Source organism: Hetaerina americana, unplaced genomic scaffold (genome assembly GCF_022747635.1).
Source record: "Hetaerina americana unplaced genomic scaffold, ioHetAmer1.1.p SCAF_5, whole genome shotgun sequence".
NCBI classification, from domain to species: Eukaryota; Metazoa; Arthropoda; class Insecta; order Odonata; family Calopterygidae; genus Hetaerina; species Hetaerina americana.
In genome coordinates, this window is record NW_027287095.1 from 91,940,568 (window position 1) to 91,966,828 (window position 26,261).

The 26,261-nt window shown below is 41.4% G+C and overlaps 1 protein-coding gene across 1 annotated transcript in view; it reads right to left on the reverse strand.

Annotated features, from left to right (window-relative positions):
- The window catches only part of Klp61F (Kinesin-like protein at 61F), a 72,592-nt gene extending 47,824 nt beyond the window's left edge, over positions 1-24,768 (reverse strand). Inside the window, exons 1-7 of the mRNA XM_071592712.1 lie at positions 24,661-24,768; positions 24,115-24,262; positions 23,875-24,027; positions 16,644-16,801; positions 16,400-16,549; positions 16,068-16,304; positions 12,473-12,665 (exon numbers count right to left, since the gene is read on the reverse strand). Of these exons, the coding sequence (XP_071448813.1) occupies positions 12,473-12,665; positions 16,068-16,304; positions 16,400-16,549; positions 16,644-16,801; positions 23,875-24,027; positions 24,115-24,262; positions 24,661-24,737 (1,116 nt within the window). The 5' untranslated portion in view covers positions 24,738-24,768. The remainder of the gene's footprint in view (positions 1-12,472; positions 12,666-16,067; positions 16,305-16,399; positions 16,550-16,643; positions 16,802-23,874; positions 24,028-24,114; positions 24,263-24,660) is intronic.
- Between the last annotated feature and the right edge of the window lie 1,493 nt (positions 24,769-26,261).

Below are 26,261 nucleotides of genomic sequence, written 5' to 3' on the forward strand. Positions count from 1 at the left end.
GCACGCCGTGATTCCTATGATTAAGCCCGTTGAAGGTGACTTCTTAATCTGTCTTCAGAAACTTTTATTGAAGAAAACAAGTCTTCGAAAATAGCCTTACACGAAAGGATGAGTTGGTCCACGCGCTCATCCTCCACTGCATGACGCCTCACGTCGACGATCGGAACCACGGGACCGATGCTCAAAACGCAGACGTGCTCTCTCACATAAAGCACCGAACTCACAGCGGCGACGAACGACGAGAAACGTGGAGAGAAGAGGTAATGGGGGGGAGGTACCTTTTTGGAGAGGTGAGTCATGGCGAGCAGGAGCCAGGCCAAAGTGACGAATGCCGCCGTTCCAGCAATCCAGGAGAGCCGACCCATTCTAGACCCGTCTCCATAGTTCCCCGGCGAGGGACGGGTCACGACCGACGTCGAATCAACACCACCGCCCGCCCGAGGACGGACACTCTCGGGCGACGAAAGCAAGAGACCAAGGGGACGACCCGCCGCATTTGAACACGCACGGAATACGGACACGAGCGGAATGGGACACACAAAACACGTTCGCACGCACTCGCACACGGGATCCTCTCGGGTCAAAACCTCCGTCACAGCCCGGAGAACCCCCGACGGACCGACTGGCACTCCCCCGGCGAAATACGCACTAAACCCACGCCGCCGCGTGTTTGCCGGAGAGGAAGGGCGGGCGGGAGGCGGTTTGGTTTGACTCACAAACGCGGGTTCAGCGTGCCTCCAGCAGCGGAGACCGTTCTGCAGGGGCGGGCTGGAAGGAAGGGCACCTGACGGAGTGGGGAAGTGGAAAGCTCGGGGGGTTAGGGGAGGAAGAGAGGAGGCGCGCGCAGGACTTCTCTTCCCTCTCCTCTCCATTCGTCGCCGGCGTTTTTATTCTCGTCCAGCGGGGAGGGCGAGAGGGGGGTCCCCCGCCGACCGCCCCCCTCTCTGCAAGCCAGCCGACCTCCCGTGTGATGGTCATCGTCCCACGCGCGACGACCGCCGGCAGGAGACAGCGCCCAGAGAAAAACAATCGCCGCCCCTCATCCGCGTCCATGTGGACATCCACCGCCCCTCGCGAGAGCGAAAAATTGGTCCAATTCTAAGAGTGGCATGTTTGAAGACCCGTCCGCCCCTTTGGCGCTTAAGCGGAGACGCACGCATAGCGGTTGGGACTCGCGTGCCCGAAGACCAGTTCCTCAAACCGGGGAACCACAACCTTCGATCGCGTGCGGGTTAATACTCTCTAAACTATCCAATCGCTCGATATCTTGCCGTGCTCCAGCAAAGTGGTCACAAGTTGAGAACGAGGTATTCATAGTAGAGGCATCTTTCGAGCAGCAAATGCTGAGACGATTTTATTCCGCGCCCCTTTCAATTATGAACACAGACCATTGACACACGAGACTGATAAAATGGCCACAACTTGGCTCGTTCGCACATCACGATTACTTCAACAATTACCCCAGTGTTACCAAATAACTCTCGGAATGGTTAAAACGGCTGCTATGTATCCTAAGGCATTTGTTCAGTTGGCAGAAATGTTAAATTTTCACCGTTCCCCATTATGTCGCGTATCTTCCTCTCGACCCACATTGAAAAGAGTAATTAATTGAAAAAAACACCACTCCTCTTGTCATTAGGGACTTCGTCTTTAGTGTGAGTCTTCGGTGATTGTCTTATAAGGTGCTCCGAGGGTAACACGAAGTATATTGGGCAAACAGGACGAAATTTTAAAGAAAGGAAAATAGAAAGCTTGAGTAAATAATAAGAACATAACATCCCTCTTTGCGCAGCACCTCATCGAGAGTGACCACAAAAGTGACTTGGTGACTAAAATTCTTCATTTTGAAAATGAAGGTCAAAAGAGCTCGATGCTTTCGAGCATTTGGAAATTTTGAAATGCGTCCGTTGCAAGGATGAACTTCCTAACGCAATTTTGTATCCCTCACACTCTTAGACAAACAACTATTCCAAGTCAACGATTGACACCGAAAGATGTAATTCTCTTTTCCTCCCACCTACAATTTTAACCTTTTTACCCCTCCACACCCCATTTACTTCTGTCCGCGAATTTCCTTGGTGGCGAACAAAGGTAGAAATAGAATCAGCCCGCCATTGCTGGGATTCCCTGAAGAAATCACTTTTAAATTCCCTTGAAAATTCGAGAGAAAATATTTCTTTTTTTTTAATCTAGCCTTTCGTAATTTTTCTTGTCCATTCTTTGGCCCAGTGCGGATACAGTGTCCTGCAACACACCCCAAAAACTAGTTCGTTCTTTAATGTGGGGAGCTACCCTATCTTGTGAGGTAATTTTAATCTATATCTACGACGGAAGTCACGCCGAGAGATAATAACAAGAGCCTTGCAGTAAGCTGGTAACTGTCTCAGAACAGATTCAGAGATGACTCGATGATCGACGGAACCTGTACTGCAATATCAGCACTTAAAGTACCGTGATAACTTTGCTAGTCTACATCTACATAATACCCCGCAAGCCGCCGCAAGAGCGTGTGGCGGGGGGTGTTAGGTCACCAACCGTAAAAAGGAAAAATACCACATGCAAAAAAAACAACACGGAAAATTACACCCACAGCAGCGCACACACTCATGCAAAAATCCCTTCATCCAATACTCATGCAAACACATATACCGCAAAACAACTAAAAAACTGCACCCCATGATGCAGCACGAAAGCCATCCTACAACACGGAAGCCAGGACACAACAAGCAAGAAATTGAAACACCACATGAAAATGCACCATGAAACACTCTACCCCCAAAGAGTCTGTAAAAGGCAGGGAATGCGACCCAACGTTGCAGGTAGCAGAAATTTCCCCCCGCGGAGAGGGACGAGGGATTGTACTCTCGACTTTTGCGACAAATAATCTCGAGGAAATCAAATCCCAATTGCATCCTTCTGTGTGAAAGTGGAAATTTCCCGAGAACGCGCAGGACAATTTTTTATTACATTTAATTTTAATATTTTGAGGAATGATGGAATTTATACTTTGCTTCTTTATCTCTTCATAAATCAAGGGCCTCGTCTGGGAATTTAGTTGGGTGTTTTTTCTTTGCACACCCGCTAGTTTTCCTTTACTTTAACCGCATTTTTTGGCGAAGTAGCCTCAGTCAGTACCTATACGGTTTCACAGAATCAATGTGGCAAGAATGAAACAACCTTTACTGAATTTAAAATTTATGAAAAATGTGGAAGTTTTGAAATATTCGGCAGTTATCGAAGAGTTTCACAGACATTTACAAATATGGAAAAAATGTACTAACAGCAGAGGACATTGACGATATACTTTGAGAGGCGACTAAGAGTAGGCACTGATATACCAAATGATCACAACATTTCAAATCACGACGACAAGACGGCCGATACTGTCACTTCGACGAACGAAACATTTTGAGCAGACAGCTCGTCATGATAAATTGACAAGGTAGGAGAGAAACTCGCTGAACCTCTCCTCACAAAAGTTACAACGTGGGATCGGAGGAGGGTGTCCCATGGCCCAAAGCCCTTAAGGGAAAGGGCCAAGAAGGTCCGATCCCAATCAACCGCCTACAAAGCAATATAAAATGGAAGGGTAGTGTGCGATGCAGCATTCTTACGGCACTACGGCATAAATGCCCACCTTGGGAGTTCAGATAAACCAATTTTTGCGTAAAAAAACAGGCATTTTTAAACTAATTGCAACACGATTTGTTCTCCCAATGCGAACTGTCCCACGCTTCCTTCTCTCCAACCCATTATGTTGCCAAATTAAAGACGATTACCTATCTACTCCAATTCGGTTCTTTCCTTTCACCCTCTCTCCATAATCCAGCTGTTCGTATACTGCTTCCATCTCTTCTTCTCGGTGGTTGGCATCCACACTTCCAGTACCAGCAGTGCGCCCCAAGGCTCTCCCTATAGCAATCAAATTCCTCTCATTTTATTGCCCGCCGGATTCGACTCGCTCTAGCTCATTCCTTCTCGAGAATTACGACCACTCCTGCAATTATACGATCGTCTCCCATGTGAGCATCCGCCAACAATACTAATCGGCTCCGGCCGATTCAATCTCAGTCACTCCCAGGATGACATCTCATTCCCATGGAGACCATCATCAGAAAATTCAATTTTTCTAAAGCTGGAACAGTTCACCCTGCTTTGATTTTTTAACGTTATTCCGATCCCTTATCGTTCGCGGAAAAATGACATCTTAAATCCATCTGCTCTACACTATCTCTCTAATTTTATCGACACGATCTCTCCTGCCGTAGTAATAACATTTTCAACATCGTTGATAAAGACTTCCTTCTAATTTATGCAAGAGTTTAACCCGCAATTCAACCCTGCGCTCCGTTGCGTGATTCCCAACCTAGCTCCTCTAATTGTATTCCATACCAAGTTAAACAAAAACAATACAACAACAGTAGATTTTACAAATCTAGCTCCTCTACGCTGCCCGCGATCCAAATATGCAGTCAATCCAACTTAATGAGGATCCCATTTATGCTAGAAGCATATTTTAAATGAGGCCAAACGGGCGAAGTTGCAGTCCATCCCGTCGTGTCTCCCATCCACCATTGCAGAATAACTAAACAAAGAGCCGACACTCTCTACCATTCTACTTTAAGACGAATGTTATCCATACCCCCAAGAAGTATCTTTGAATTCCCAAAAGGACTTTGTTAAATGGCTGCGATTGAATATTTCTATCGTTTTAGTAGTCACAGTGGGATGCATTCACTAAAGCTCACAGATAATTTCGGAGAGCATGCAATCGAATTAATTGAAATTAACTTACGAGTGGTGATTAAGAAAATGCCCTCGGGCTCCCTGAAGTCGGACTCGCTACCCTTGGGGGGATATCCCAGGCCGTGTTTCCTTCAACATATAGCGACTTTGTTGACTCAAAACGCATAATGAATAAATACATAATTATTTCCTACGTCTGGATATTTGTACACTTACTATTCAGAGAAGGTGCCTAAATGCTAGTTATTCAAAAGTGTAACAACGAAAAAAACGCGTACAACTACTCCGATTGCAAGTTCCAGAAACCCCATTTTCCCGAGGCGAGGAAGACGCTAATTGAACAATATTATCAACCGGAGGGAGGAGAGATTTAACAGCGAGGTGACATGGTGATCTGCAATTGGTTGGCTGGTGAATAAGGAATGAGTTCAAATATGATAATACGCTCTCGGTACAACAGTTTGGTGGTCGCAAAACATGCTCCAGATTGAGCACTATATACAAGGCTTGCATAAGAAGTATCAGTATTAACAATTTTTTCCTGACGTGTGCACGAAGCCCTGAAGTCCGTCTGGACCGTCTGTTAATTGTGTGCATTATCGCGGATTGTATCGGCATTGATAAGATGACAGTGACTATCACTAACACTGAAAATTTGGCGATGAGAAAGACCTGCGCTAAACTCGTCCTCCCGAAGGTCTTTGGACGTACGACCAAAAGAATAGAGTTAAAGAGTGTCTGCTTGCGAAGACCTTCTGAAGCGGCATCGCTTCCTCACCCGAATTGAATAATTTTGAGACATTTTAGCAACATCTGAATCTATTTTTGCCGATACTATTCATACACGACCAGCGGACTATTTCCCATCCCTTAAATTGAAGTCCTCCCTCACTCAAAGGACGCCACCACCACCATGATACCCTAAGTCAAGCCGCCCAAGAAGCTTGCGCGCGTACCCTTAAGGACCTTGCGGAATCCGCCTACAAGGGAGGAGCCTTCGAGTCATGGAAAAACCGCTCCGGCAAAACGCTCAAGGGACGTACACTTGGAAGAATTTTGAAGCACTGCGGAATTATATGAAATAAATCTTATTTTTCCGAAACTTTTTATAAAAACTGTAGAAGTCTCAGTTCACCTGTGTATCAGACGGACGCATTACGTAATGCACCCGTCGTCTGATTGGCCATCCGATTATGTGGGTGGGTCTTTTCGTCAAGGATAAAAGCGTTATTCCTTATGTTTTCCCCACAATTTTGCATTTTTTTCTACTCGAGCATGTTCATTGTAAATCGACTGTCATTATCAAGTTCTTTTTCATGTTATTTAGCACTCAAACGTAGTCACATTTTCATTGAATGTGTTCGACGATGGGCTAGACGGAAGAACCGACGGCCACAGTCGCAATCTCGTCCGAATGAAGCCGAACTATTATTAATATAGGGATGATCCCCCTACATCAATAGGACATATTGCCTTAAGCCTGAAAGTTAGGAAAAATGGGGGCAAAATTCTGGACAGAACTAAGATCCGCCGAGGAGTCTAACAAATCGCATTGCCTGAAATGCGAAACGCGTGACAATTCTTCGAAAAGTATATCCGTTAAAGTGAGATTTTACGGGAGATCAGAAAGCCAAGAGGGGTATTTAAGAGGCCGTTGGGTTCCCGCTGCTGCTGGAGAGAACCTCCGTTGGGAAGGCGACGGTTGAGGGTTGGAAGGGGTGGGGGAAGGTGGTAGTTTGCGAAGGCCCTCGACCTCTCTAACGGAGGAACGGTCCGACACAGCAGGCCGTGGATCTCTCGTTGCATTTATATCAAACCCTTAAACTGTCTGTCACACAAGGAGAAAAAAGGAATAGGCTAGTTCACCACAACAAAGTTAAGAAGCACGCAAACACGAAGGCTATGCACTCGTGAGACATGGGGGTAACGCGGGGCAAGATGATGCGTTAACTTAAGCTAGGTGGCAGTGCCCAGGGATAGAAGCTGGACGCCCTTGCCTCTGGCATTAATTTCAGGCACCGGCATCAACGTAAGAATTCCTAACCAACGATTGCCTCAACTATTCCCGAGCTGGCGATATCTATGGTCAAAACTAGGACATTATTGCCGAGATATTGGCGCTAAACATTGGAAATGTTGAATCATCCTTTTCACTGGGCCAAGTAATTGAGAACAGTTACCTCAGTACCAATTCTTAGATGAGGACACCAGGATATTTCTTGTTACCTAGGTGATGGTGTTAACGCCCGTAACTGGCACGGACAAACCACAAGTGGATAGTTCCGAGAACCATTTTCGGACCACCCACCAAGGTGTGTGGCAAGGTCATCTTGGTGACCCGAAAATAAGAGGGTATCCTGAGCCACCAGGGGATGTATCTTTGAAGCCAATTTTCGGGAGCGGAGGTAGAAGGCTGGTCATCCGCAAAATGAGTGCCGAACGATAGAAATTAAGAGCGCCACAGCGAACATCAATTCGAATTTGGAACGAAAGGAACCAATTTGTATAGCTAATGGGATGGCAAATGAAAAAGAACAACCCACCTTAATTTCTCCGCGGAATAGCAGAAAAAACTCACCGAGGGGAATAAATCGCAAATTGGAATACTGCAACAATGACGGAAGTCCTCCCCTTCCCAACTCTCCATCATCGTCTCCATAGAATGCTATTCCCATGGAAATCGCAAAGGATGGTGACCATTGGCGGCCCAAGAGGAAGGCTAACGCAGGGTAAAAGATAAGGATGTTCATTATCGCCCTTGACCTTTAAGAAATTCATATGAAGGGCAAGAAATTAGACGACGTATGATAGTTGAAACGTTTAGCCGGGAGGAATGAGAAAAAATATGGAACGCTGCGGCACGCAGACAAAAACGCGCGCGCAGTTAAGACCTCTTACGATGATTCTTACTTGCTTAAGAACGGAACTGGTATACACTCTCTGGATAATTGCTGCAATACAATGGTAATCTTCTGCGGACGAAGAAAGGAAAATAACTTCCAATAGAAACAAGTGAAAGGTATCTCTTATCGTCGCTTAAAGGTTTTCCTCTTATACAAATCGGTAGGGAAAACTTACACACGCATTTGGGACACATCCTAATCCACTAGAATTAACTCAAGGTCGAGACGAAAAATCAAAAGAAAATGTAGCAGACAGAATTCAAATGCGAATTGTGATGCAGCCGAGCAAGAATCGCGAAAGAAAAGAGACTGGGAAATACAAAAAAAACAACGTCCGCCTCGAATCAATTCCAGGATTTGCCCCAATTAAAGTTGCCGCAGCGAGATTTTGCGAACGATACGTATTCACTGGTCTTCATAACAGTTGGGAGCATAGAGTTTCAAGACGGGAGGGACGGGAAATCGTCACCTTCGTCGCAGAATGCATAGGGTTCAATTCCTCCCCACCCTCTCTCTCCCTGGAGGAACAGCACTGAGCAGATGGAAAAGGGCGAAAGGACGTCGCTCGTCGGGCGGCCTTAGAGAAGCAGCAGCCATTTCAGGAGGAGACGACCACCACGTCCCAAGAGTTTGAGCGTCGGCATGAAACGATTCCTCAAGCGATGGATATGACCTTGCCCTTGCGAGGGGGTGGGTGGAGATATAGACATCCCCCCACCTCTCTCTCTCTCGCCCCTCCTCCCCATTCTCTTCCGCTCTACTCTGCTACGCATTCCTTAGGAAGGGAAGAGACGACGCCGAGTTCCCTCCGACGCGAAGGAATGAAACTTAAATTACGAGAGAAGCGCGCGTGTATTTAAAGGAGCAGTCGGCGTTTGGCGGGAGAGGAGCGAATGAGCGAAGGGGCAGCATTCCTTTCACACCACGCAACCTTCCTTCCTTCCTCCGTCGCTCGCTCGCGTGCGCGCACTCTCTCCTCGGCCGCGCGAAATAAAAACAAAAGAACGACGACCATGGAGCACTGCGATTGGTGAAGAGAAGAAGCGGGAGGGGGAGATTACGGGGGGAGGGGGGGATTTGCACAGAATAATAAAATAAAAACACGGCGAGCGCGACTCGAGAGATGAGTCTCGTGGGGAGGAGGGGTTGCAGAGGGGCCCGTTTTCAGTTAGTTCCGCACACGCATTTGCTCGCTCATCTTTTTTACGACGTCCAGACATGGGCGCACTATAGAGTAGTAGCAGCAGCAGGAGGAGGAGGAAGTAGTGTTGTTATAAGGGGAGGCGCGACCGACTGTCGAGGTCATTTGCGCCATTAGGGATGGATGGGTGGGAAAGGAGGAAGGGTGGAGAGAAACCCGGCGACGTCGGTATTAGCCTCGTAACTCTCTTAACGAAAGGCGCCAAGGGGTTAAAAACACGGCTTTAAACCCCCCCCCCCCATCCGGCGTACTCAAGAAGCGCTCTTCAAAAAAGCACCTCAAGTATTAGGGATCGGGATAGCACTGAAAAAAGGTCGGCCGTCTCCAGGATACGAACCCGGGATCCCGATTTCCGTCGAGTGGGAATGCGAAGAGCGGAGAAGACGGATTCAAACCACAAACTGTTACCCTTCCCCGAGGAGCGCCATGCTTAATTATTCCAAGTGGGACGAGCACGAAGAGATGGGAGACTCGCGCCACTGGTCACCGTATTTAGTCCAGTTTCATTCAGTGAGTGCCCTGCTCTTACTCCCTCCAACTTTTCGTCCTCGAACCTCCTTCAATGATCATTCTGTCTAATTAAATGCAGAATACAATTTATCTTTCCACTATCCTTTATTGATACTTTGTATTCTTCTTATAATTAGCATGAATTTCCACAAAGTTGAGCCGGGAACAATCGAATTGAATATCATTCTGTCTCCCTCATGCATGTAAACAACCTCATTTAGGAAGTGCTTTTATTTAATTGTTGATTGATATTATCAACTTTTGCTTTAATGCGCTTAGTTTTTATTGTCATCACTAGTTCTTTCTTTGCTATTTGTACAATGTAATTGACGTGATGCTGTTTTAGGACTGAATAAATACAAAGATTTCCGCCAGAGGAGATGGCAAACGCGCGATTGACGAAGACCGGTGACTAGGACGAGACATCTATTTTCCGCGCGCTTCCGTTATCTCTACTCGTACATATACAGAACAGAATTTTCCTTTGTAAGCCGGATAGTAGCGACCAGGGATCTCGCGACTAGCGCAACAATGGAATAGCCATGCCTCGGTGCTGCACGCGAGGCTAATGTTTAGACCAATTACAAAGGTCGAAAATAACAGCGGGAAGCTCAGGAATTTGAAGGTGGCCAATCGAAAGTTTTAAAGGAGACGGTGGAAAAATTCTGGTTGCATACGTATTAAACATTAAATTGACCGAATTCGTCTGCAATTAATCTACAAGAGACCCCGCGACATTCCGCGAGGCCGCAGATCGTTTTATGGCGCCAGTCATTAAGCAATTGAGCATGCAAAGCAATGAAGGCACAATAAGAGGTTAGTCATCCACTCTGATGTCATATCACAGGAACTGTTTTCGCCAAAATTCAACAAAAACACTGGTGTACTATTTTAAAGGACCTGGTAGTACCCTCTGCTTGACCCGAGCTTGTGTTGATTTTCAGAACTACCTGGGAAACTGCAAGTGGCAGAGAGAAATAAGGATCTGGCCCCATTAATAACTCTGCTAATGTGTGGATTTCACAATGCCCGAACAGGGCTCAGTATTGCGCGAACTCTTAACATCACCTATCAAACTGACCTTGTGTAATTTTGGTCATTTTATTTCACACCTTCAACTTCCTCAAATACCCATAGTTAAGACTGGAAATCAATCCCAACTCTTTAAGCATCAACTATTGCCATCCCAAGGCAGACATTGGTCACAACATGTGCACATTTGGTGAAGATAAATCGATTCCTCAATGTGGATATGGAATGAGATAATTACATATTTATACTAATGCATATAACTAGATTCACGAGAATAAACAGATAGAAAAAAAGACAAGAAAATTGAACGGAGCAAGATTGATCAGGAAGAAAAGGAAAGAGAACAAAGAGGCAAATTAAAATATTGAGGACATAGAGATGAGCACAACATTAAAAATATTAACGCATCAAAAGAAATACGCTCACACAAGGAAAACCACAAATGATACAAAAGGAACAGCTGATATGAAAAGGACAAGGAACTCTGAATATGGATGAGTAGATTAGAGAGGTAAACAAGAGAAGGGAGGGGATTAATGTAAGCAGATACTTGGGTGGAAGGCAATGCAAAGAGTTGACTAATAAACTGAAGAGTGTATTAGACAAGAGTAAAATAAAACATGGAGGAAAATACAGGATGAGGATACAGAAAGTTAAGGGAAATGTGGAATTGGGGCTCCATACAGGTGGATTAAGAACTGTCTGAAATTAAGATGAAAAAATCCATTCGTTCTATGGTAAGACAAGAAAATAATTAGGTTAACTACATTCAATGGGATAAAACAGAAGACTAAGGAGGAAATGGAATGAAGCAACATTAACTTAGCATTCTACCAGAGCAGTAATGAAGTCGCCGAAGGGGGAACAGCGAACATAATCAGGATATTTTTGTATCATTTTTTAGATTTCAAGAAAACACTTGACACACAAATGAGTCACACTCAAACAGCCAACAATGTTTCACGTATATGCTGTATCTGCATTCGACAAATCTGCTGATTCCGTTGGACATCATCTGGTCCTCATAATATGCCAGTCCTCTTCATCAAAGAAGCTAGGACTATGGTCCTCTTGGTCTTTTACGGAGAATTTCACTGACAATTTGCTCACTTACATGGAGCAGTAGATGGTCCATTGTCATTGAAAGTTCTTTTTGTTTCCTAATAATCATTATTGCACATCAACTTCGTTTGAAGAAAATAAAATTAACATCAGTCTACTTATTTCAATAGTTTCAGCCTCAACTTTGTGGAAGTTCATTTTAATAAATGAAAAAGAAACACTGTTCCAATCCACCACTTTAAAGTGGTGGATTGGAACAAAGTGTTTCTTTTTCATTTATCAGTCTACTTTATGAGATTTAAATATTTTCTTTTCGATTAAACAGGAGTTTGATCGAGAGTCTTTGGATTGTTCCCATTAATGGTTATCAGAATTAAGGGCTAAACATCTTTTTATAGCAGTCAATTTCTTATGCCCTGCAATGGTAGATTTTATGTGTTATCTAAAGTTTCCTTTGAATTTACAAGTCTACTGGTTGATCACATACTGTTTAAGACTTATGTGGAGACTCCCCATACCCCTTGTGATTGAGCACTGAGGTGCTTCAGATCCAGAACGTTGTACCTATCACGAGGACTGAAGATGTGAGCACCGAAATGGTGGCTTCAAGTACTAAACTGGTTGTAAGAACAACAGAGAACCAGAGCACTCTTCTGGACAGCAATTACATAACATTGATTTCTTTTATATATTCTAGGTCTGCTATAATAATCATTTGAAATTATAATTCCAATCATGTAATCGAAATAATCAAAAATGATTACAGTACAGTAGAGCGGTCATGGAATAGAGGAAGTATATACGCCGTTTGTTCTTCTGATAATCAGCTGCCACTTGGAATGGCACTTATTCTGTCAATTAGAAAAGTATAATGAACAAAATAATTTTGAATGTGATTAGGACATCAGTATAACCTGATGATCCATTACTGCTGGTTATTCCTAAAGAGTTTAATTACCATTAATTCTTAGGCAAAAGACAATGAAAAAAGTAAGGGAAATTTAAAAAAAAAACTTACCTTCAGGAGCTCCCTCTTTGTCAATTTTTGGTTGATTTCAGGCCTGTTCATGATGTCCCTGGCTCTATACGCATAATCCAATGTGGAGAGACTTTCTTCAACGTTCGATAAAGACGGGGAAATGGTGGCAATGAAGCAAGTCTTTGTTCGGCCACCCAACGAATCCTGCAGCAGCCTGGTCAGCTTTGATTCCCTAAATTTGATCATCGAGAGAAAAACAAAGTGTTATCTATACATGATTTATTGCAGAACCAGGGCTTGTTAAGTCACCTCATGAAGGTAAACAAGGTTACCTCAGTTTATCAAAAAGAATGATATAATTTCCCCATACACTACTGCAGAATTGTGGACAAAAGATTAAACTTCTTATTGCTCTAGCTCTGGTGAGTGCTGCTTGATGTTTTACCCTCAATGCCCTTTCTTTCTCGTCGTCGAGTATGCCTGGACCTATATCTTCATCTACATCATATTCTCTTACTACGTCTAACCTTGCAGGCCTAAGTTCGCTACCATACAGTTCTTCTATACATTCCTTCCATTTCTCTTGGATCTTTCCTGTTTCAACTATCATTTTACCTTGCTTATCCATAACTATCAACATGGATTTTCCCTTCTTTTTTCCCATAAGTGTTTTAACCTTCTTGTACTACCTTGATCAAAAATTTCCCGGAATTTATTCAGAAAATTAAAAATACAAGTTTATTCATCTAAATCTATATTGTCCCCTTCAAAGTAATCCCCATCGACTGCAACACACTTATGCCAGCGCTTGATCCAATCCTCGAAACATTTTTTATATTCGGTTTTCGGTATGTCCATCAGTGCTTCCTGCGATTTTTCCATTACTTCCTCTCGGCTGCTAAAACGCGTTCCCCGTAATGGTTTTTTAACTCGATTGAACAGAAAGAAGTCACAGGGAGCCAAATCAGGTGAATTCGGTGGCTGTTGGATGGTATTTGTTGCATTTTTCGTCAAAAAATTACGAATAATGATAGCACTGTGCGACGGTGCGTTATCATGGTGCAAAATCCACGAGTTTTCTGCCCACATTTCTGGTCTCTTTCGGCGAATTGCTTCACGCAAACGTCTCATAACGCCCAAATAATACTCTTTGTTTACCGTCTGGCCTTCTGGCAAAAATTCATGATGCACTACACCGTTGTAATCCATGAAAACCGTCAGCATTGCCTTCTTTTTTGACTGAAAACGACGTGGTTTTTTTGGTCTCGGCTCATTTGGTGAACGCCATTCACTTGCCTGATGTCTGGATTGCGTGTCGTACTCATAAACCCACGTCTCGTCTCCAGTAATGATCCTTTTGATGAATGTGGGATCGGATTCAGCCTCGCAAATCATGTCTTTTGCGAAGTCAACACGGTCTCTTTTTTGCATGAAATTGAGGTCTTTTGGCACCAACTTTGCTGCTACACGACGGAAACCCAAATCATTAACCACAATGTCTTGGGCGGATCCATAGGCAATGTTCAAGTCCTCCGCTATTTCTCTGATGGTTAATTTGCGGTTATTGACCAACATTTCTTTTACTTTATCAATTTTTTCACCGACTTTCGATGTCGATGGTCTGCCACTGCGTTCATCATCTTCGATTGACTCACGACCACTTCTGAACCGCTCGTGCCACTGGTAAACGACCGTTGTTTTTAGAGAATCGTTGCCGAAACACTTTTCCAACATTTCCAACGTCCGTGCGCCACTAAATCCGTTTTTTACGCAAAATTTAATACAAGTTCGTTGTTGCAAATTTAAATCCATTTCTGAAATTGTAAAAAATCGCCAACACACACAGAGATAGATGTACTCTTGGCTACGTAACTTTTGCAAATGTCAAGTTATGACACTAAGATTTAAAGGGAATATCAACAACAGATGTACCAATTTAACAAAAAAAACAGAACTCAAATCGGAACGATGGGAGCGCCACACGGTGGTTATTCCGGGAACTTTTTGATCAAGGTAGTATATCACACCAATTCCACTCTCCTTCCATAAACTCTCCATATCCTTGAACTGCATCTTCCACCACACATCTTTTGCTCAGTGTGCCACCAGTCTCAATTTATTGTTTAACTCTTTGTACTTCCTTCTACCAAACTCAGTGTTTACATTCTTCCATTTCCTTCTCTCATCTATCTTCCTAATAACCTCATCCGTGATCCATGGTTTCCTTGCCCTTTCCATATTAACTGTCCCTAATCCCATTTCTGGCTTTTGATATCCCTTTTCTGATATCCCGCATTTCTTTGATAGTACTTTGCTCCTTTCTCTAACTCATGATTTGCTTCACAGCCTGCTTTTATTCCTTTCAGTTTTTTATATAGCTTCCAAATTCCATTTCCTAAACAGTCTTCCATCTTTTTGAATTGGGCACCACACTTCATCAATGCTATAACCAGGCCGGGTGAATGACTTACAGGAAAATATATCTGCTTACTCAAAGCATTTGTCAACAAGTGAAACATCTGGGTTGGCTGAGTATAGGTAGCCAAGCACTGAATGCAGCATATCAAAATGCGATGTCTATAAATCCTTCCACTTTGCCATACATCTACCTTTCATGATTTGCACCAATTTGAGTTTTAACTGCTTTACCCTATAATATAACTTTTAATAAACTGTTCTTGATTAATTACTATTGATGCTTTCCCTATGTGTTGTTAGATTCCCAACCCTGATCCTGAGCTACGCACAAATCTTAAATTTTAAACACACTCAAAAGATGTTTTAACAAGATGAATGTCTTTGTTATTCTCATGAACACCATTGAGATCAACAAAAGTCACAAGGGATTCACTGAGCATCTCATAAAACCCACACCAATCTTCATAGTGCTTACCGTGATCTATTTCTTTGAGTGCATCCGATCGTTGGATACTAAATGAACATGAGGAACCCACATTTGGTTTACATAGTGAACCAGGCCAAAATTATCCAGAAGGCACTGAGAACTACAACAACTGGAAAAACAATTCTCACATGATCCTTCAGCGCAATAGATTGCGGAAGTACATCACCAGGGACTCCTGTACAGGTGAGGATGCCAAGAACGCAAGCAAAGAGTGGGACTTGCAAGTATAGAGGTTGATGCACTTTAATGTAGCAACCAACTTCCTCCCCCGGGTTATAAATGCTAAGGCGTGGCAGAGTGAGGCAATTGGCAAGTGTTTGAGGATGAGTGCTTCATCCATCGCATTGGTCTCCTCGCTGCATGAGAAACTGGAGAAGCACAATAGCACCAACTGCAACATGACAGCCAAAATGTCCACAACACAAAATTTGGCCGACTTAGACAGAGCTACCGTCTCCATACCAACAATGTATTGCCTCCTCCATTACCTTTCCCCTATCCTAGCCTAATTACTGACCTCAACAAAAACTACTCAACACTTTAGAAAATATTACAGAGTCCTCCTGTGTTTCCCACTTTTCAAAAACTCCCGCATGTGTTTCACCTTTCATTCACCCTTATTTCCTAACACTGCCACAACCACACTCACGAGGAAAGCCACCATCATGAAAAATGACAGTGCTAACTTCCCACAACTCACATCCCTGACTTGCGTGGGCACTGACTGACCTGTAAGGCACGTGTGGGGCTCGTTCCACCAAGGCAGTGATCACCCGGCCCAGGGTCAGCAGGGACTGATTGATGTTTCCCGCTTCCCTTGCCCTTTTTTCTACAGCCCCTGACCTTCCGATGTTCTCACTCCCAGCCAAATCGACCAGATTAAGCTTTCCTGTCTTCAGTAGTTCGTCACCATCGACCAGGTTCTCCTTTATGTGAACGGTTATTGAGAAGATTGTGTGGGAGCGACTGTCGGGAAATAATGCAAACAAATTATTATTGCATGCCATCATTCCGGCACTTCTGCAACCGTTTCAAAATGAGACCATCACATTAGTACAAACCTCGAAGATGCATTCATTAGAGTAGCGGCTGTCTGTCTCCTTTCCGAGCCCTTCATCAATATGTGATACACATCATTTTTGTCGTGCACCGTGATTTCCTGCAATCCTTGTATAATTACAGAACCCTTTTTTGCAGAATCTTCAAATATCCTGGTTCAAAGGAGAGAAACAATGAGACATGGTTCAACATTTCACGATTGTCATTGCTTCAGAAATAAACAATCAATCCTGATATTCCACAAACCTCAATTTCATGCTATCCGTAGCAGGTGCGAGCAGATCGATGAGTTCTTCATTATACAGTTCTAGGAATGACACTCTTACGGTGAACTCAACATCCTGCTGTCGGAGTTCATCGAAGAGATTGCTCAAAGTACGAGGAATTATTCCAGCTGTAGGATCCTGAAGGAAAGAAAGAGCACCAAAGCTATCTGTATTGCAATTACTTTGTGAAGTGTGGCATTGTGCAAAATTAGTGATTACCAAAAGTATCGAGAGACCAAAATAACATCATAGACACGAGGAAGGAGTAATTAATAATCCATGGGGCAGCAGATGTGTCCATTACCTGCCAACTATGTTTCAGAGTAGACAAAAAATTCATGAGAGCCAACACCAAGACTGGAATATTACTCAGAGCAGAGGATTATGAAATTATTCGGAAAAACTTTCACAGGCGTCAAATAGTTGAAATCAAAACAGAAGCAGAATGTGGTATGCCCAAGGCAATGTCTGATTCTTCCTGTGCATTTTACAAATGGATTTCCACCAAGTATTGACCTCAACCATTTCTCAAATTTTACTAATTAATAAATGAAAAATAAAATAAACCTATTGCAAATATACCTTATATTTTCAGGCTTCACTTTGTGGAATTGCTTGATGTGCATATTAAATGAGTGTAATTTTCCACAGAATTAATTGTACAGTGTTAAGTCCGTGGAAAATTACAAATGCGTTTCACTTAAACCTACTACTTTCAGCCATGACGTGTCAAAAGCCTTGTCTTCTGAAATTTTTACATTCTCTCAGGATTGCCTATACATTAATTCTTATCCAGAATCAGTGAACTGTGATGATTTGTTGATCAACATTAGTTTTTCACACGCTTTCATCATTGACCCATTCCCCTCAAATACAAAGTTTTCGTTCAATGCGCATAATTTATTTATTCTCTCAAGATAATACAGTATTCCTAACACTCATTCTAAGCATTCATCATTGTTGCCCTACATTCTATCATAATGCTGAAATAGTGGGAAAATATTCCACATAGATATTGTTACATTTTTTCATCAATCATGAATTTTCATAGTCTCGATCACATAAAATAATCTCAACTTATGGTATTCACTGTATGCATTGCCATGATAATTAAGAATCATTATCAATTTTCATACATTTGTTACATGTTAAATTTTATACATCATTGTATTTAGCCATGCCAAAAAGAAAACATGATCGGGTAACTAGGGAAGAGAAACAACAACATCAAAGTCACTTTAATTTTTTAGCAAAATTTAAATAAATAAAAAGTAAATCTAAAACACATGTACAAAGGAAATAACATTAAAACATGAAATGACAATTGATTGAACTTGTCTGTATTATATACTTACTTTGAGACGATTTTTGGTGGCCATGATAGCTATCCTGGGTTTGCATAGATAAAATGATTGAAAAAGGTTGAATAAGAAACTTATGACCGAGCTTGAGATAAACCGTTTGACTATCACAGGAATTAAGTACACACACCTCCTCATACAGACTTCAACAAAACTATAAAAAAAGTCTGAGGGAACATTCACACAAAACAAGTCACAATTCCAAAAATCACCGCTCAAAGATACAAAGGGTCATGGAAAATAGTTCGTCCTCATTCTGGCAATACACAATGCAAGGGTGAACTGTACCCTGGCTAATATGCCTGCCCCTCCATTCTGTTGAATGAATGAGTAGTTCTCCCCAAAGTTCAGGAGAATCGACACTTCAGTGATGTACACCATATCTAATGGTGCACATCACCGATCTCACATGCCCAGCAACCTGCCCTGTCCTTCAAAAGAATATTAACCTTCACTTCAAACAAGGAAGCAGCTACGTTTGCGCTATCAACCATTGTCAAATGCACACGTGCAAATGATGGGAGCATATTTGTTTCCTCAATACTTTTACACAACTTGTGTCATTTGAAAAGGGTTATTTATTGAAATTAAATTTAAAATACTTCGCCTTTCCACATAAACCACTTTTATTACTACCTAGGTTTCGTTATGGTATAACATCATCAGGTAAAAATACAAGTCAAACACAGTATATATAGTTCTGGACAGAGGGGAAGAGGAGGGAGGGAGGAAAGCAAGGATTGGTTGAGGTAGGAAGAGGGGGCGAATGGTAACATTGGAGGAGGAGGAATGGTAACATTGATAAATTAGCAGGCTGGGAGAAGGAATTAATACATTGTTGAAAATATAAAATAACAGAAATATACATTGTTCAACAATGTATTAATTCCCTCTCCCAGCCTGCTAATTTTTCAATGTTACCATTCCTCCTCCTCCTCCGCCCCCTCTTCCTATCTCAACCAATCCTTGCTTTCCTCCCTCCCTCCTCTTCCACTCCGTCCAGAACTATATATACTACTGTGTTTGACTTGTATTTTTACCTGATGATGTTATACCATAACGAAACCTAGGTAGTAATAAAAGTGGTTTATGTGGAAAGGCGAAGTATTTTAAATTTAATTTCAATATGAAGAATTTCCACCAAGTGACGCCAGAAACTGTTTCATTTATCAAGGGTTATTTACTTATCACATATACAAAAATGTATGGATGATGTATTTTCCATTTCTTTAAACAAATTTACTTCTAGTAACTTGCTTCTCAAGCAAACAATTAATTCAAAGAGGGAGAGTTAAGAAATACATTTTAGTATTCATGCAAGAGGTGCATTTTGGTGCATTATTATTTTATTCTGCCTGATTGATATGATAAAAGGGAGTAAGTTCCCTGACTTAATCAGATCTTAATGACTTTGCTTATCACGGAAGAGAACATTGTCAAGGGTATGCATGCATGTACCTAATTAATAAACCAGGATTACAAAAAACAGAGTGGCAGTGAGGATAGAAGAGGGTTAGACTTAAAATTACCATCGAAGGTGCAGCATTTTGCCCATTTAGGGGAAAGGAGTCGCATAAAGAGAAAATAACCAAAAATAAGAGGAAGGTGGGTTGAACCAAGATTTTTAAAAAACAGTAAGCACAATGAAAATTTAAGAAAATCTTAAGAATTGTCCAACATAACTTGAGCCACATGAGAAACCTGTCAAGGCTGGCACCATCATTCAAGTACCTCAAAATAAGTGTTCTGTCCAGTAGATAACAAATCTAGTCACTACTAAACAGATAGGAGAGGGGTATTTGACTCAATTTGAGACTGCTAAGAACTAGAACCTGAAATAACCATTAAAAATAATAAACACTGAATTTTTAAACAGATTGGTTGCCCATCGAATATGCTTCCCCTGCAATCTGCTTTCATTTATCCCTCTTAAGTCAGCTATTATGACCTCTTTAAAGCATGAACCACTTTCACTTTCATGAACTCTTTTGAACAACCCTATCCTAGTCTGTCAGTTCTCACTGGATTTAGGTGCATTTTTTGATGCGAAGCTCACTAAATTTCAAAAGCACTTTCCAAAGGCATGTCAGGAAAGCAATGGCAATAGTTTGCCTGCTTTATCACCACACTGATGTGATCGCAATCCTCTTGCCCTCAGAATGGTGTTTTATGGAGTACTGCTCCGTCAGAATACTGTTTACCAATCTGGTCAACCACCTGCCCAACTACTTCAGAGTTACTCGACAGATCTCTTTCTTGCCTTTTATCACATCTCTTCCCTCAAAAATACAACCTATGACTATTCTCTCATCCCTTAGTATTTCTCACCATTGATTGCTATCTGTTATGTTATTCTTACCTAGCATCTTCAATGGAACACTCTGCACCAACGATCTTCTTCCTCTCTTCTCTGTTCATGTTCCCTCTCCACCAACACTTAACTTTAGTCTGATGCAGATTCCAAAATACCATCTCCCAATATTCCCAATTCCATCGACTCCTTGCTGCATTTATTTCCCTAACCATTCAGCATCCTTCCCTGGACCTCTATTCCTCACTCACCTCTTTCACTTCCTTCCTCAAGCACCAGGTAGTCATTTAGCCCTCTCTGCTAGCGTATAATGCTCTCCTGCTATCCTACAGTTGTTCTTGATATTTATTTTTGTTAATTTTACACTGTTGTTGATTGCTCTCACCTTCATCTTTTTTTTGTATATTATATGCATTGCCTGTCAGCCAATATAAAACCTAGGTGCTGTTTTTTGCTGCTTTGTTAAATGAAAATAGAGACAATAAAATAAACTTTTCAACAGCAACATGCAACTTCTGCGTGCAGTAATTAGTTACACGAGGTCTAAGAAACAGCCATTATACACTTAAATATTTCGAAAAAATTATTCAATCTAATCTTTTACTTATTTCCATGAAATCTATTCAATTGCATTTAATTGAGGGTACCATGTCTCTGTAACCCTTATCTTCCCACATTTCAAATTGATAGACAAAAGTAATAATAAATGAATTTAGATTCAACGTTTTAATTCACAGAAGAGTTTCAATAGTTAATTTTTACATATTTTTCAAATTAAAATCTAAGTATGGTAAGCTTTGATTATCATACCTTGGGATTTTGGAGATATCAGAGATGTATTCACAGTAATCACATGGTAGTTATTCCCTATATTACAATGGAATCCATTAGGACCTTAGTCATAAGTAATCACTTTCACAACTATTCCCTCAAACACCACAGTTTTCCTTTAAAACCCGAGGCGGACAAGTCAGAATTGGAAAATAGCTGGAGTAAATACCTTGCTGCTTGACCCAGTAAGAACTGGAGGGCAAGGGACCCTTAACCAAGGAGTTCTTATTGTCAGAATCACTTTCTTTGCTAAGACTCTCTTCTAAAAAGCTTGAAGTTAGACATTCATCCATTAAATTATGACATTCACCATTGAATCATCAAATGACATGTCCATGAAACAACTGTCTCCACTTCCCTACCCTGAGATTTCATTGAAAGCCTCATACCAAGATACTACTCCATCTGTGCAAGACAAGATTTCAGTTAAATACATACCTTCGCCCAATATAGTCTTTTTATAAAATTCTAAAGCCCCAAGATTGTAAGCTATGTGGAAAAAAATAACCTACTTGTGGTGACTTGAAATTAATCCCAGTCCTAACTCACAAACCTTATTACCAACCTAATGCATTATCCTGGCCCCATTCAGCAATATGGAGAGTTAAAAAATCGTTATGTGAAACTGCCAATTACCTCAGAATTTTTACCAAGACCAAGAGAGAAGAACTGAATCAAAGACAATAGTTTTCCTATTCTATAGCAATTATAACTCTAAAATGGGAGAATGGTCTCAAGCAGAGGGATAAAAATCTTCCTCATCTTCTGAATATAACACTACATGCCCACTGGCCAACCATTATCCTGCGTTCTAACTTGTGGTGTCTCTCTCCTTTGTGCACCTAGTCATGCCCTCAGGCAGACACCTCACCTCGTTTGCCAGGGCATTTAAATCTTCAAGGTGGGTCAATCATTGCAAAGAAAAAAAGAGAATGCTGGCAAAGAAGGCAGGTGCAATCCAGTTTGCAATTCATAAAAATATAAAGTTTAATTCTACATGCAATGAAGGAATCAAGACAGGGAAACAGATGAAATGTTACATTATCACGAAGGTATTATGTAAAGTCTGCAACAAGAACACTCGGTGCAGCAAAACAGCAGAGTGAAAATACACAGAAGCAGGGATACAAGTTTTCATCCAAGTGACCCGGGCAGATGACCCTATTGCTGATTATTATGGAAATATATGTATGTATCAGAAATAAAACTTTTTATGTTACAATTTTGGCAAGTTTCAACGATATTAATTGTAAAGATTCCACACATTACTCATATCGTATTAACCCGGTCAAGTCTAATACTTTTTTGATGCTTTGAAATTGCTGCATTGTAATGCAAATTAAGCTGATTACTCCATTAAAAATCACTGTTGTGGCATCCCCCCACTTCCTTGGAATTTTATAAAGATTTGTTAGCCAGCCCATTATTACGAAGGACTTTCACAATACATATTTAGTATCTGAGAGTGGCGATACCAGGTCTCGCAGACTGCTTCACATTTTCATATCCATTTTTACTGACATCACATGCAGAATTATTTCAGACAATGTACATCTCACGATTAGATTAGTTACTATCAGAAAGTACACAAAATAAAACAGTTTCTGGCGTCACTTGGTGTAAATTCTTCATATTGAACTTAAAATTAAACCACTTGGCTTTTCCACACATTTTTTTTTTATTTACTACCTAGGTTTCGTTATGGTTTAACATCATCAGGTTTAAAATACAAGTCAAACACAGCATATACAGCTCTGGAGGGAGGGAGGAAAGCAAGGATTGGCTGAGGTAGGAAGAGGAGTTGCAGCGGAGGAGGACGATTGGTAACATTGATAAATTAGCAGGCTGGGAGAAGGAATTAATATATTGTTGAAAAAGTTTTGCTTGGCATCCATTAGTTGGCAGAGGAGTGGGGTAATGGGTAATGTGAACGGCACTGGGTAATTAGGCGATAGAGTAGCAGGCTGGGAGGGGTTACTACATAGTTGAAAAATTACCCCAGGCAATGGGCGAAAAATCATTTAATAATTAACCTCAATGCCTGGAAGAAATTGAAAGTGTTGGCAGTTGCAAATGTCAAACTCTGGGAATTACTGCAAAAGTAGAGTATTCTGGAAAATAACCTTTCGATAATTGGTAGTAAGACCTGTTTTAAATTTTCATGCATTTCTGTGTAGTTGGTGATTTCTCTTACTGTTGCCGTGCCTAACGTATGCAATGTTAAATTAACCCCTTATTGCATTGTATCCTGATCGCCTGATAAGAATATATAACTAAAAATAATTAAATTTAAGAAATGCAACCTATTATACACAGTACCCATCAGCATAAATGAATATTGAACATGGATAATCAATATCTTAACACACACAAAGCTTTCCAAGCTGTGGCCAAGGAAAGGATGATGGGTAAGCTGGCTTGAAAGTAGAATATGACATGGGAAGAAAGGAAATGGAATGAAGGACCTATATTACATAAAGGAAATTTTACCTTTTGATGTACATTGAGAAAGCCCAAACCAAATACTGAAATTAAAACAGATCATGCATTTAAAATTCTTCTCTTGAACCAATAGATCCACCGAGGTTAATGTTAAAACATGTTTCATCATGATTATGATTCAACCACAATTGGGGCACTTTTTGCTTCCTCCAGAGACATGCATAGGTACCTCTAGAAAATGCCATCAAGTCAAATTGAACACTCACGTTTTCCCAAGAAATTGAAGCATTTGCTGATCTCTCCCCTTCCATTGTGTAGGTCTTCCCGGTCCCAGTCTGGCCATATGCAAACACGGTGCAGTTGTAGCCAGCAAGCACCTCCTCCATTAGAGGGTCCACCACTCGTCGATAAACATCAATCTGAAGAGGAAAAATGAAAATGAGCAACCTTGGAACATCTTGCACATTGGAAATAAAGTTGAAGAAGAAATTGTAATCATAACTTACCTGACTTGACTTCGCGTCAAACACATGATCGAAACTGAAAGTTTTTGTAGTGGCAAAGGCTGGCCTCTCTCTTACAACAATTTCCTTGGACGAAGGACATTCTACAACGTTGAGGTAACTCCTCCCGTGTTCATGTCTATCATCTGGCCTATAATATGCGGAAACGGCTTTAATAACTCAAATCACACAGAACAATTGCCCTGCGGTAATCATGACACTGGAGTTTCTAGCATAATATATATTCCTCAGGTTCAGCCAAACTAATACATAAATATCAACATCACCAACCATTATTCACCACGTGCCTCTAAACACAATCTACATCTAGATTCACTCAAAGTGTTCTCCACAAACACCCAAAGTAAGGATCGGGATACCACTGACAAATAATTAACTCCAGGATTTGAACCCGGGCCTTCTCAGTGGGAAGCCTGTAAGTTAGCCACCGCAACATCCCGAATAGTTCAAATTAACTATGTAGATTGAATTTAGGACTACGATTACAAAAGTTGAGAAATAACTCTATTAAAAACTAGATGAACTCACTTGACCCTGACAAATACTTGAATATTTTGGTTTGTACCCTTCTGGGGCTTTCTTTTCTTCACTTCCATTTTAGACATCCTATCTTCGTACGATTATAACAATAAAACACGTCTTTCGGAGTCAAGAGTAAGAAATTAAAACACGTTGCTACTGTAATACGCAATGTAAGAATTAGAACAATAACGAAGTTCGTTCATACAGCCGGTCAAAAATACATAAAATCACTAAATACCGAAAACTCTGTAAAAATCGCTGAAAAACTTAAGGCTTAGTTTTCCACAAAACGTTCGCTACTGTCTAGCACCCACTGTCCGATTTGAAATGGCTCCAGTCAGAATTCAAAATTATCCCAACCGTTTATGAAATACAGAGACATCTAGCGAGAATTTTGATGAACTATAAGGCCGGTGTCGCTAGCTGCCCCCTCGACGGGTCTTGCCCTGCCATCTTCAAGAATGTTTCCCAACTAGGAGGAAAATGAATCGCATTTACGAATGCCCGCAGGTAGGTCGCGGAGGGATGTAAATTTGGTGTTACCGATGAAGCCAAACAAGCCGAGATATCTGTGCTCTTGTCCTGCTAGAAGTTGTAGAATTCAGGCAAGGCACCTACAAGATGTTGCGTTTTTGGCTGGGACATAAGAGGAAGGAAACAATTGAATTTTCCGAGGAGTGTTTCAAGGTGCTAAGTTGAATAATAATGTTCATCTCTAAACAACATTGCGTACACGTTGCCTATCTTATTATTGATGTGATTTTGGATTCACCTGTAGCTTTAAGGTTTAACATCAGAAGTTATTTAATGTGTAGACTAAACATGTGACACGCAGGCAGACATCGATTTATGGTTTTATCGATTATTGGTTCTACTTCCCTTGATTAATGAAACATTAAAATGTTCACAGAATTCTACATCCCGTTGTCAATCAAAACCAACAGATATGCCTTCTGTGAATTATTCCCAACACTCCCCCCCTCCTCTCCCACCCTGCGGGCGATCGGGTTTATCACTTCCTCGGTCGTATTCCTTTATGTACATTTCATCTTTTTCATCATCCTCCACGCGCAATTTCGTAAGCCTCCTATTTCTGCCGAATGCCATGCCATTATGTTCATGTTTCTGCGCCGTGAACACCATGTGGTAGCGAGATATATTTAACATATGGGGAATGACCCCTTAACTTAACGCCATGATTCAAATGACATTGAAAGAAGGCGGGCCAGCGCATTAAAGATAATTATTTGAAAAGAGAAAGTTGATTTTTCTTAGCAACTAAACAGCTCTACTCAGTTCAATACAAATTCGAGTGATGTGACACTCCCAGTTAAGTTTTATGTCAATATAAATTCCTAGTATTTTAGCAGTTTCAATTATTTTTTATATAAGGCTGCATGCAACATGCTGGGATTTTTTCGTCATTTAAATTTTAATGATTAATATCGAACCATTCCTTAGCCTTTCTTTAGGCATCGCTAGATATTGCCCTTTCCTTCTTCTGGATGTTGACATTTTTTTGAAAAGTTAGTGTCATCAGAATATAAAACAGATTTAAATGTCATATTCCTGGGCAAATCATCAGTAATGATGATTAACAGTATAGG